We start from the raw sequence: 13,932 nt of genomic DNA, 5'->3' as shown, positions 1-13,932 counted from the left end.
CCTAATCTCAACGTTTAGTCAACCTAAATGTTGAGATCGCCGGACTTAGAGATGGGCGGCTTCGGTTTTCGCCAATAATGGAAACCGATGCCGGCCATCTCAAACCCGGCCAAATCCAAGGCATTTGGTCATGGGAGGAGCCAGCATTTGTAGTGCATTGGTCCCCCTCACATGCCAGGACACCAACCGGGCACCCTAGGGGGCAATGCAGTGGACTTTATTAATTGCTCCCAGGTACATAGCTCCTTTCCCTTGGATGCTGAGCCCCCCCCCCCCCCCCGAAAACTCACTCCCCACAATTGTACAATATTACCATAGCCCTTATGGGTGAAGGAGGCACCTAGATGTGGGTACAATGGGTTTTCGGGGGGGTTGGAGGGCTCAACACTTACCACCACAAGTGTAACAGGTAGGGGGGGATGGACCTGGGCCCACCTGCCTAAAGTGCACTGCACCCACTAAAACTGCTCCAGGGACCTGCATACTGCTGTCATGGAGCTGGGTATGACATTTCAGGCTGGCATAGAGGCTGGGAAAAAAATGTTTTTTTTGGGGGGGTGGGAGGGAGTTGGTGACCACTGGGGGAGTATGGTGAGGTGATCCCTGATTCCCTCCGGTGGTCATCTGGTAAGTTGGGGCACTTTTTTGAGTCTTGGTCCTAAAAATAAATGGACCAAGTAAAGTTGTCCATGTTGATTACGCTCTCGGAACAATTGAGACTCTATTCCTTATCAAAGGTGCTACACTGTGACAGTACCACCTACAAGTTTTGATCAGGATTAGCTGACCCCTCAGGCAGGCGCCAGTGCACCGAAACGCGGCCCGTGTCGGGTCTATCCGTCAATTAATAAACAAGAGACTTTGATCATCTCAATTCTGAAGGCCCAGTGTTGCTTTTTTTGTTTCTCCATCATATCAAGGAAGGCAGCAGCGGTAGAGTCTGGAGTTTCGATGTGTAGGTTAAAGTCTCCCATGATCAGTAAGTAACCTAGGGTAGCTCAGGATTACCTCAGTAACATGGCGTAACTGGGAACACCCAAGTGTTGGCTTGTAATTGTCGACTTACCCTACTATTCTATTATTGATCAGGCACATACATTAGCATTATAGAATACTGGCTTAGCACACAAATTTTTAGCGCTCTTTCTAGAACTGCCTCCAAAATGTCCATCCTCCCTTCCATTGTTTCAAGGTTTCCCATGACTCTGCAGCAACTGAAAGTGGCCCCTTAGCCTACTCAGGAAGGATTCTTTGATAGGGTTACATTTCGGACCATTTTATACTGTATCATGCATTTGGTATATTTCTTTTATTTTTATTGCCTTCTGTGATTTCAGATCTGTGGCAGAAGCTCTTAAAACCGGTGGCACCGTTGAACCAGAATATTTCGATCAAGTCACCATCTATTTCAGTGATATTGTTGGATTCACTACAATCTCAGCATTCAGTGAACCGATCGAGGTGGTCGATCTCTTAAATGACCTTTATACTCTGTTTGATGCCGTTCTCTGCAATCATGATGTTTACAAGGTATAGATTTGCGCACTGTAAAATTATAAAAAGAAATTAGATACAGCATTCTATTGCCGACAAGCATTTCATATTGTGCGATTAAAAAATATAGCAGTGAAGGATAAATACCTGGACTGTTGCAGTCAAATAGAGAGAAAAGCACTTTTAAATGGAAAAATAACATGAAATGTTTATTTATACTGAGATTTTGGTGCCGTGCTTCTGAGTGTCATGTAGGAAAATGTAACTGTATCAGTGGTCTGGAAGAGGTTTAGAGGACCAGTATAAAGAGGAACCCAAAGGTTTCTTGGCATACACCCAACTCCAAATTTTGCAGAAAATAGCTTTTAAATGTACATGTAGTTGTATAACACTTTGGGATCTGTTTACTAACCTGCAGTAAAGTTTTGCACTTCTGCCCTGTAACTGCAAAACTATCAGGTGAATTTTCGAAAGAGAAGGACGCCCATCTTCCGACACAAATCGGGAGATGGGTGTCCTTCTCTCAGGGTCGCCCAAATCAGCATAATGGAAAGCCAATTTTGAGCATCCTCAACTGCTTTCTGTCATGGGGACGACCAAAATTCACGGGGGCGTGTTGGCACAGTACTGAAGGCAGGACTGGGACGTGACTTAGAGATGGGCGTCCTCGGCTGATAATGGAAAAAAGAAGGGCATCCCTGACGAGCATTTGGCCGACTTTACTTGGTCCAGTTTTTTTCACGACCAAGCCTCGAAAAGGTACCCAAACTGACCAGATGACCACCGGAGGGAATCGGGGATTACCTCCCCTTACTCTCCTAGTAGTCACCAATCCCCTCCCACCAAAATAAAAAAATTAAAAATCATTTCTTTCCAGCCTCTATGCCAGCCTCAAATGTCATACCCAGCTCCATTACAGCAGTATGCAGGTCCCTGGAGCAGTTTTTAGTGGGTGCAGTGCACTTCAGACAGGCGGACCCAGGCCCATCCCCCCGTTACCTCTTACACTTGTGGTGGTAAATGTTGAGCCCTCCAACCCCCCCCCCAAAACCCACTGTACCCACATGTAGGTGCCCTCCTTCACCCCTTAGGGCTATGGTAGTGGTGTACAGTTGTGAGGAGTGGGTTTTGGAGGGGGGGCTGAGCACCGAAGGTAAGGGAGCTATGCATCTGGAAGCAATTTGTGAAGTCTACTGCAGTGCCCCCTAGGGTGCCCGGTTGGTGTCCTGGCATGTGAGGGGGACCAGTGCACTACGAATGCTGGCTCCTCCCACGACCAAATAGCTTGGATTTCATCGTTTTTGAGATGGGCCTCCTCGGTTTCCATTATTGCCAAAACCCGGGGACGACCATCTCAAAAACAACCTAAGGACGACCATCTCTAAGGTTGACCTAAATTTCATGATTTAGGCGTCCCCGACCGTATTATCGAAACGAAAGATGGACGCCCATCTTGTTTAGATAATACGGGTTGCCCAGCCCCTTTACGGGGCCGTCCTGTGCGGACGCCCTCATGAAAACTTGGGCACCCCATTCGATTATGCCCCTCCACATGTATAGTAAGTATAAATGCTGTGCGTTAAGTGTAGGGGGTGTACCTACAGTGTCTTCAGTTTTTCCCTTGTGAGTTTGATTGGTTGTTACCATCAGAATGAGCTGATCAGCAGCAACAAGTAACACAACAGTTCTCCAACTCCAGCAGTGACAAAGGAAGAGGGCAGAGAGGAGAGTGCAAGAGTGATATGTGTGTGGGGGAGGGGGAGGTGCAGCAGGAGAAGAGAGCAAGTGAGTGAGATGGATATAGAGAGGAGAAAGAGGAGACTGTCTGAGTCTGAGAGTTCCCCGGATATATGGGAGGTGTAGAAAGAGAGAAAGTCTGTACATCCAGGGCCACCCATGTCCATGCAATATGGATGTCCAAATGCTGGTTTTCAGACGTCCAAAAACACGAAATGGAGCTTCTAAAAGAAGGGTCTTAATCTCTTAGGATCTGTTCTCCATCCTACCCAGTCCCAGGTCTCGCCTCTTCTACCAAATCTTAAACTCCATATTCTTGTGTTTTCCTAACTAATCTCCAAGTCCCTAGGAAATACCAGAATGCCTGCTCTCACCCTCTCCCCAAACACCCATCTAACACCCAGGTCTCTTTTCTCCTTCCCAACTACCCACCTAATCCAAAGTTCCTGCTCCTTCCCTCATAAGGACATAAGAGTTGCCCTACTGGGTCAGACCAAAGGTCATCTCTATCCTGTTTCCAATAGCGGCCAATCCAAGTCATAGTACCTGGCAAAGTCCCCAAAAGGAGCAAGGTTTTTGGAGCGATAGAGAGACATGATTTCTTTGACTTGTTCTTTATTCCTTTCCTAATAGTCCCTAACATTCTGTGTGCTCTTTTGGTCACTGCGGCACACCAAGCAGAGTTCAATGTGTTGTCCACAATAACACCTGAATCCTTTTACTTGGTGCTGGCTCCTAATGTAGAAACTAGTATAATATAGCTGTAATTATTCTTCCCAATTTGTATCACTTTGCAAATCTCCACATTAAATGTCATCTGCTGTTTGGATGTCCAGTCTTCCAGCTTCCCGCAGACCTTTTTCAATTTCATAGAGACCCCATGAATTTAATAACTTTGAATAGTTTTGTCTCGTCTGCAAATTTCATCACCTCACTCATCATTCTCATTTCCATATTATTTATAAATATATTAAAAAGCACTGGCCTTACAGTTCTCCACTATTTACGGCCTTACAGTACTCCACTATTTACCTTTCTCCTCAAGTCGCTTCACTGGCTTCCGATCAGATAGCGCATCCAATTCAAGCTTCTCCTCCTTACTTACAAATGCACTCACTCTGCTGCTCCACCCTACCTCTCTACCCTCATCTCCCCCTACGTTCCTGCCCGTAACCTCCGCTCACATGACAAATCCCTCCTCTCAGTACCCTTCTCCACCATTGCCAACTCCAGCCTCTGCTCATTTTCCCTTGCTTCACCCTATGCCTGGAACAGTCTTCCTGAATCCCTACGCCAAGCCCCCTCCCTACCCATCTTCAAATCCTTGCTTAAAGCTCACCTCTTCAATGCTGCATTCGGAACCTAACCTTTGAACATATAGGTTGCCCCAATCTGTCTGACCTATATGATTAACTGTACATTTGTCTTTTTAGATTGTAAGCTCTTTGAGCAGGGACTGTCCTTCCATGTTAAACTGTACAGCGCTACGTAACCCTAGTAGCGCTTTAGAAATGTTAAGTAGTAGTAAAGTCTGACGTCGGTGCCGGGCAAGATGGTGGAGGCTATTATTAAGAATAAAATTGCAGAGCATATACAAAAACATGGACTGATGAGACAAAGTCAGCACGGATTTAGTGAAGGGAAGTCTTGCCTCACCAATCTAATGCATTTTTTTGAGGGGGTAAGCAAACATGTGGACAATGGGGAGCCGGTTGATATTGTATATCTGGATTTTCAGAAGGCGTTTGACAAAGTGCCGCACGAAAGACTCCTGAAGAAATTGCAGAGTCATGGAATCGGAGGTAGGGTATTATTATGGATTAAGAACTGGTTGAAAGATAGGAAGCAGAGAGTAGGATTGCGTGGCCAGTATTCTCAGTGGAGGAGGGTAGTTAGTGGGGTCCCGCAGGGGTCTGTGCTGGGTCCGTTGCTTTTTAATGTATTTATAAATGACCTAGAGATGGGAATAACTAGTGAGGTAATTAAATTCGCCGATGACACAAAATTATTCAGGGTCGTCAAGTCGCAGGAGGAATGTGAACAATTACAGGAGGACCTTGCGAGACTGGGAGAATGGGCGTGCAAGTGGCAGATGAAGTTCAATGTTGACAAGTGCAAAGTGATGCATGTGGGTAAGAGGAACCCGAATTATAGCTACGTCTTGCAAGGTTCCGCGTTAGGAGTTACGGAACAAGAAAGGGATCAGTGTAGTAAATTTAAAACAAATCGGAGAAATTCTTTCTTCACCCAACGCGTAATTAAACTCTGGAATTCGTTGCCGGAGAACGTGGTGAAGGCAGTTAGCTTGGCAGAGTTTAAAAAGGAGTTAGATGGTTTCCTAAAGGACAAGTCCATAAACCACTACTAAGTGGACTTGGGAAAAATCCACAATTCCGGGAATAACGTATAGAATGTTTGTACGTTTGGGAAGCTTGCCAGGTGCCCTTGGCCTGGATTGACCGCTGTCGTGGACAGGATGCTGGGCTCGATGGACCCTTGGTCTTTTCCCAGTGTGGCATTACTTATGTACTTACAGTATGTACTTATGGGTGTCGTCGTCGATGATACGCTGAAACCTTCTGCTCAGTGTGCTGCTGCGGCTAGGAAAGCGAATAGAATGTTGGGTGTTATTAGGAAGGGTATGGAGTCCAGGTGTGCGGATGTTATAATGCCGTTGTATCGCTCCATGGTGCGACCGCACCTGGAGTATTGTGTTCAGTACTGGTCTCCGTATCTCAAAAAAGATATAGTAGAATTGGAAAAGGTACAGCGAAGGGCGACGAAAATGATAGTGGGGATGGGACGACTTTCCTATGAAGAGAGGCTGAGAAGGCTAGGGCTTTTCAGCTTGGAGAAGAGACGGCTGAGGGGAGATATGATAGAAGTGTATAAAATAATGAGTGGAATGGATCGGGTGGATGTGAAGCGACTGTTCACGCTATCCAAAAATACTAGGACTAGAGGGCATGAGTTGAAGCTACAGTGTGGTAAATTTAAAACGAATCGGAGAAAATTTTTCTTCACCCAACGTGTAATTAGACTCTGGAATTCGTTGCCGGAGAACGTGGTACGGGCGGTTAGCTTGACGGAGTTTAAAAAGGGGTTAGATAGATTCCTAAAGGACAAGTCCATAGACCGCTATTAAATGGACTTGGAAAAATTCCGCATTTTTAGGTATAACTTGTCTGGAATGTTTTTACGTTTGGGGAGCGTGCCAGGTGCCCTTGACCTGGATTGGCCACTATCGGTGACAGGATGCTGGGCTAGATGGACCTTTGGTCTTTCCCAGTATGGCACTACTTATGTACTTATGTACTTATGTAGTAGTAGACAGCTGGTCATTTAACCAACTCTCTGTTTTCTATCTTTTAACCCGTTCCCAACCCACAAGAGAATATTGCCTCTTATCCCATGGCTTTTTCATTTTCTCAGGAGTCTCTCATGAGGGACTAGGTCAAAAGTTTTCTACAAATCTAGATATACTACACCAACTGGCTCACTTTTATCCACGTTATTCACGCCTTCAAAAATTGTAGCAAATTGGTGATGCAAGGCTTCCTTTGGCTGAATCCTTGTTGACTCTGTCCCATCAAACCATGTTTGTCTATATGTTCGGTAATTTTGTTCTTTATAATAGTTTCTACTGGAACCCTTTTTAAAAATTGGTGTTATATTGGCCACCTTTCAACCTTCAGTTACTGTGGACGTTTTTAATGACAGGTTACAGATTACTTGAGTTTTTTCAGTACTCTGGGGTTTTTTCCATCTAGTCCAACATCCAAGTGATCTGCTGATATTTAACTTGTCAGTTTGGCTTACTACAGCTTCCAGGATCACCGAGATTTGTTTCACTTCCTCTGTGTCATTGAATCAAAAGGGCGACCCCCTCAAGTCAAGCCCTCTCCCCTGGAAGACTCCCCCAGTAAAAAATCTGCACCTGGAAGATTCTTCACCCATGTCATGCCTCTCCCCTCCAGAAGGTCTCCCAAGTAGCAAAGGCCCCCACCAGCATCCCATAACCCCCCTCCCCTGGCCTATGTTCAAACATCTCTGGACAGGAGTGTTTCCTAGTCATGCTTGCCCTTAAGGGCCAATGCTGTGTTCAAAATGGCAATAGCGACCTCTAGTGGCAGTTTTGCAGTAGTACTTCTGGAACAGTACCATTATTCCTATACCACACGAATCAGTAACTCCTTAGTGACTTAAGGCATGGTAAAAGTCTGACTTCTACTGCACCTTGATAACTTCCCCACTTAATATATGTATTGGTTTCAAGGTACACTGTACTCAAACTTATATTTTCAATGCTTTTTTAAATCACAGGTATTTAGACATCCTGTGTGGTTTTGATGTACCTTGTTATACTGAAGTGTCGTTTTATCCAGCCCGTCTGGATAATTGATGCTTCCAGAAATAGGAGTTCCCCTATATTGTCAGATAATGGGAGTATGTTTTTTTTTCCCATGAAAAATAAGAAAACAGAATGTAAACAGAAGCTCCAGTGTTTTCTAGATATTCAGAATTTTGGATAAAGCACATTCGAATAATCAGTACCTTACTTCAGGGGGTTTTTTTCCCCTCTAAAAATCATGTGTGTGTTCCAGGTAGAAACAATCGGCGATGCCTATATGGTTGCATCAGGGCTTCCGAAACAAAATGGAAACAAGCATGCTGCTGAAATTGCCGACTTGTCTTTAGATATTCTCAGCTCTGTGGGCTCCTTTCAGATGAGACACATGCCCGATGTGCCTGTCAGAATACGAATAGGCTTGCATTCAGGTAAGTGACCAGTGCGTTTGACAATAAAGTGAATCTCATGATTTAGACAGACAAGTTCCTATCCTTAGGAACCATAGACCACCAGGTTTATTGAAAGTAGGCCCGGGAGCCTACAAGGCTTGGGGGGAGGGGTTCTTGTTGGATCTATTTCATCTTTGGTGGGGGGAGGAGAGGGATTTGAATCAGGGGAAAAGGGGAATGGAAGGGAAGAACTGAATTGTGGAGGTCAGTTATTGCTCTGGGGGGGGGGGGGGGGAGGGGGGAGGGGAGACCAGATAACCCTTCAAGCCACTACCCAGAAGTTATCCGGGCATCGGACAATATTCAGTGCCAATGGCCAGGTAACCAACTGGACAAAGAAAGGACTGCTTTTCAGGGCTACCGGGGGGGGGGGGGGCAAAATTCCCCGGACCTGGCCTCCAAAGGGGGGGGGGGCCCAGCACTGGCAAGCTTCTTTCTCTGCCTGCCTGCTTCCAGCTCTGTCCTCAGGGGTGTAGCTAGACCTCGGCAGGAGGGGGGGCCAGAGCTCGAGGTGGGGGGCACTGTTCAGCCACCGATCCCCCCACCACTTTGGACCCCCCCCCCCCAGAAGAGTCTTCTTTAGCGCCAGTCGACTCCGGCGCCTTTGTTGTGTGATCTTCTGTTTCTGATGTCTTACATCCTGCACAGGGCTACATGCACGGTGCAGGACGTAAGGCATCAGAAACAGATGATCACACAACGAAGGTGTGATCAGACTCTTCTGCTGGCGGGGTTTGGGGACCCCCGCCAGCAAACAAGGTACCTGATACGGCGGCAGGGCGGGCGACGGTGGGGGGGGGGGGTAAAATGTAGAGGGGGCCAGAGCATAATCTGTGGGGGCCCATGCTCCGTGGCCCCATGTAGCTACGCCCCTGGTCTCTCTCCTGCTCTTGCATGCCAGGACCAGGAGGATTGCAGTAATGCGATATCATGTTAATGCAATCATCTGGGTCCCAACACGCAGGAGCAGGAGATGACAGATTGAGGCAGTAGGAGCAGTCAGACACAGGTAAGGAGGTATCTCCTTGGACACAAGATGCAGGGGTGGTGCAAATGTGGGGAGTGACCCGAGTGGGAGGAGTGCAGCACAGCGGCAGTCCAGGTGGGGGGGGGGGCGGTCCTGCCCCAGGCCCAACTGTGTCTCTTGGTGGCCCTGCTGCATTTTATATGGCTCTATCTGCCCAGTTACCTATCTGGACACCAGTACTATGGGCTCTGCTGCAGATAACTCAAGGTAATCTTTCGTAAAAGACCCCCCCTGGATTTCCTGTGCAGTTATTAAATCAAATCTGATCATGTTATGATCAGCACCATTACTTCTTCTTTTTTTTTTTGTGTACCCCGCGCTTTCCCACTCACGGCAGGCTCAATGCGGCTTACATGGGGCAATGGAGGGTTAAATGACTTGCCTAGAGTCACAAGGAGCTGTCTGTGCCTGAAGTGGAAATTGAACTCAGTTCCTCAGGACCAAAGTCCACCACCCTAACCACTAGGCCAGTCCTCCACTGTTGCTACTATTTGAGATTCTACATGGAATGTTGCTATTCCACTAGCAACATTCCATGTAGAAGTCGGCCCTTGCACATCACCAATGTGGCCGCGGAGGCTTCTGCTTCTGTGAGTCTGACATCCTGCACGTCAGACTCACAGAAACAGAAGCCTGCGCAGCCTTCTACATGGAATGTTGCTAGTGGAATAGCAACATTCCATGTAGAATCTCAAAGAGTAGCAACATTCCATGTAGAATCTCCAATAGTAGCAACATTCCATGTAGAATCACCAATAGTATCTATTTTATGTTTGTTACATTTGTACCCTGCACTTTCCCACTCATGGCAGGCTCAATGCGGCTTACATGGGGCAATGGAGGGTTAAGTGACTTGCCCAGAGTCACAAGGAGCTGCCTGTGCCTGAAGTGGGAATCAAACTCAGTTCCTCAGTTCCCCAGGACCAAAGTCCACCACCCTAACCACTAGGCCACTCCTCCACTGTTGCTACTATTTGAGATTCTACATGGAATGTTGCTATTCCACTAGCAACATTCCATGTAGAAGTCGGCCCTTGCACATCACCAATGTGGCCCTTGCAGATCACCAATGTGGCCGCGGAGGCTTCTGCTTCTGTGAGTCTGACGTCCTGCACGTCAGACTCACAGAAACAGAAGCCTGCGCAGCCTTCTACATGGAATGTTGCTAGTGGAATAGCAACATTCCATGTAGAATCTCAAAGAGTAGCAACATTCCATGTAGAATCTCCAATAGTAGCAACATTCCATGTAGAATCTCCAATAGTAGCAACATTCCATGTAGAATCTCCAATAGTATCTATTTTATTTTTGTTACATTTGTACCCTGCGCTTTCCCACTCATGGCAGGCTCAATGCGGCTTACATGGGGCAATGGAGGGTTAAGTGACTTGCCCAGAGTCACAAGGAGCTGCCTGTGCCTGCAGTGGGAATCGAACCCAGTTCCCCAGGACCAAAGTCCACCACTCTAACCACTAGGCGACTCCTCCACTCTTGCACCTGATTATGCCTTCCACTAAGGACTAGGTCTAGAATTGCTCCCCCCTTTTGTTGGTTCCTGAACCAGCTGCTCCATAATTTCATCTAGGAACTTTAATCTTCCAAGTATGCCCTGATCTTACATTTATCCAGGGGCAAGTTTGGGGGAGGGGTGGAGAGTAGGTGTTCCCAGTGCTAATCAATTAATGCAGCTACATTGATGTACACCAACCGATTAGCACATGGTTAGCAAGTGAGCCTTTTCCGCCTACTAAATAGATAGTCATAAGAGAAAAGTTACACAAGATTAAAAATCAAAAACAAAAAATATAAAGACATTATAAAAGAGTACCAAAAAATTATTAGTCAGAATTGTCATATATGGGATTTGGAGGTTTTTTTTGGGTGAGCCGATGATTGAGCACAGCCGACCCAAGTACGCTTGAATTGTACAGTTCCTTTAGAACATTGTCTTGCTTTTGGAAATTACTGAGGCTCTTTTTCCTCCACCTGAAAGACATACGGAGTTTAAATTTCCTGAACATACTAGCAGGTTGGTGTGGATCACCATTTCTCTTTTCAGCCTTTTTACCTGCTGCAGTAAAAAAGGGCTTCAATGCTTGGCAAAAATGGCCGCCACCACTAGAGTAGACCCCTTTTACCGCAGCTTAGTAAAAGGGCCCTTTTATGGAGTGAGGTTAACTGGGGATCAGTCTAAATATCAGCCAGTGCCTAGTTAACCTCCAGGTAGCAGCTGATAAGGTCCAGCAGTAGCCCTCCCTTCTGATCCCCCTCCTCCCCCCAGAAGTTCTGAATCTCCTTTCCTTAAGATCCCCCCTCCCACCCACCTCCTGAAGAAACTATAAGCTGGCCCCAGTCCCCAATCCCTCCTCCATAGGTCTCCCAAGACCTACCTTTGCTGATCACTGGTGTTCTAGGTAGAAATGATAGGAGCAATGATCACTCGTTCCTGCCCAGCACAGCTGACACTTCAAAATGGCTGCTGCAACCTCACAAATACTTCTTGGACCAAGAAGTAGACCAGAGGAAGGAAGAATAGAGCAAAAACATAGAGAAGAAACACTGATGTAGAAGAGTACTGTTGTGCTAGGTAATGACAAGTGCTTTGGATGAGGTCTATAAAATAATGAGTGGAGTGGAACGGGTAGATGTGAAGCGTCTGTTCACGCTTTCCAAAAATACTAGGACTAGGGGGCATGCGATGAAGCTACAATGTAGTAAATTTAAAATGAATTCGTTGCCAGAGAATGTGGTAAAGGTGGTTAGCTTAGCGGAGTTTTAAAAAGATTTGGACGGCTTCCTAAAGGAAAAGTCCAAAGACCGTTATTAAATGGACTTGGGGAAAATCCACTATTTCTGGGATAAGCAGTATAAAATGTTTTGTACATTTTTGGGATCTTGCCAGGTATTTGTGACCTGGATTGGCCACTGTTGGAAACAGGATGCTGGGCTCGATGGACCTCTGGTCTTTCCCAGTATGGCAATACTTATGTACTTACGAGTACTGATGAGAACAATAATAGGAGACAACTGTTAACTTGCTGCTGTCATGTACAAGATAGCGTTCCATAACCTCCATGTCATGGATTTATGCTCTTGTTCTTCTTCAGGGCCATGTGTGGCAGGGGTCGTGGGTCTCACCATGCCACGTTATTGTCTGTTTGGAGACACGGTAAATACAGCATCACGCATGGAATCCACAGGGCTGCGTAAGTAGTGAGAATGATGACTAGACCTGCAGAAGTACAAGCGTGCCAGTGTCTTCTCCTCCTTGCTTATACGAATTCCAAATTGGCAGAAAGCATAATATCAAATCGATGTCACTGTAAGAATACGTCAGGAAGTTTGTAAGACTAGACTCCAAAAATGTAGGGGCCCTTTTACAAGACAGTGGTAAAAGGTGGCCTCAATGCGCCCTTACATGGGTCATTCCCATGTGCTAAGGCCGTTTTTACTACTGGCATAAAATGGGCAATTTTCCAGATTTTTCGTAATAATGGCAATGCATTAATTTTCCCATTAGCTCGTGGCCATTAGCGTGTGAGTCCCCTACCACCGTCTATTTTGTAGGTGGAAGGGACTCACATGCTAAACTCACGCTAATTGGTTAGCACATGGTAATGCCCATGCGCTAACTGATTAGCACAGAACATGACCACTGTCTGCCCCCAAACCTGCTCCCACTGCTAGCACGTGGGTAGCATGTACACATCCCAAAATTACAGCGGGACTCTCAGCATGCCCTGCGATGAGCCATTTTTTTAATTGCAGTAAGCATGTGTTAGTGCTTTGCTTACCTCAGCTTTATAAAAGGGCCCCTTTATGACAATGAAAGGGGGGGAGGACAGGGAAAGCATAGGAATCACTCACCACAGTTAACACGTTACCATAATGTGTACTTTCTAGCACAGAATTAACACGTTAATGGTTTGTCCCACATTTTAATGTCACAGCTGATTTCTCCAAAATGCCAACTACTCCTCCAAACATTACAATGGAGGTCTTGCATTTAACAAGTGTTCAAAATTGACTTTAACATGCAACAAATGCCTTACCACATTTAGGTAATAAGACCCTTATTTATATTAATGAATTATTCAGGCTCTGACTTCCCTGTGACTTCCGGGCCTTAACTATTCTGTGTAGTAGATACAAACTCATAAAACATCACATGGAAACCGTGATAACAAAAATGCAAAACCTTGTGTCATCACAGCATAGAGAACCATCATGAGTAGCCATATTGGGTCAAACCAATGGTCCATCTAACCCAGCATCCCGTTTCCAACAGTGGATGTTATTTTACTATTAATCCCAGTTACTAGCAACTAGCTCTCATTGCAATGAGATAGAACCTGTGCTAAAAACAGCATGAGTTTGTAGTGAAATATCACATCTTAATAGTAGCCCATGTTGATAGCTTCCCCTTCCCCCCTTTAGTGTGAAGAATTTCACTCTCTAGTAACCAGAGCTGATATTGTGATGTCATAATGCCTCATTCCACCAATACCTAAAAGCCAACCTCATCAGTGATGTCACAATGACTTGATTGCCCAATACTTGGCTCAGTATTATTACATATAGCAGTGATTTCAATTTCTAGTGACATTTCTTTTTTTCTTTAATTAAGAGGGAAGTTATCAAATGGGCTTCCATTAATAGGGCTGGTCTAAGCAATTGCAGACCAGTTCGGCCGGGCCCCCTGCCCCCACCTAGATCCACCCCTTGTTGACAAGATGTTTTAAAATGTTTTATTTCGAATAAAGACAAATCAAGCAAAACTTGTACAGAAAAACTAATTCAAATAAGCAGAATGCTATCATAAGAAACCTTTGGTTTAAAAAGCAAAACCATGTGCATATAAAGACTGGATAAAT

General features: G+C 45.7%; 1 protein-coding gene across 1 annotated transcript in view; it reads left to right on the top strand.

The window, feature by feature from the left end:
* The window catches only part of LOC115468223 (retinal guanylyl cyclase 2-like), an 85,480-nt gene that overhangs the window by 59,468 nt on the left and 12,080 nt on the right, over positions 1–13,932 (top strand). Inside the window, 3 exon segments of the mRNA XM_030199757.1 lie at positions 1,338–1,530; positions 7,836–8,010; positions 12,166–12,264. Coding sequence (XP_030055617.1) covers positions 1,338–1,530; positions 7,836–8,010; positions 12,166–12,264 — 467 coding nt within the window.

This window comes from Microcaecilia unicolor, chromosome 4 (genome assembly GCF_901765095.1).
Source record: "Microcaecilia unicolor chromosome 4, aMicUni1.1, whole genome shotgun sequence".
NCBI lineage: Eukaryota > Metazoa > Chordata > Amphibia > Gymnophiona > Siphonopidae > Microcaecilia > Microcaecilia unicolor.
Note: the sequence above shows the minus strand (reverse complement) of the source record. Positions and strands in the feature narration are given on the sequence as shown.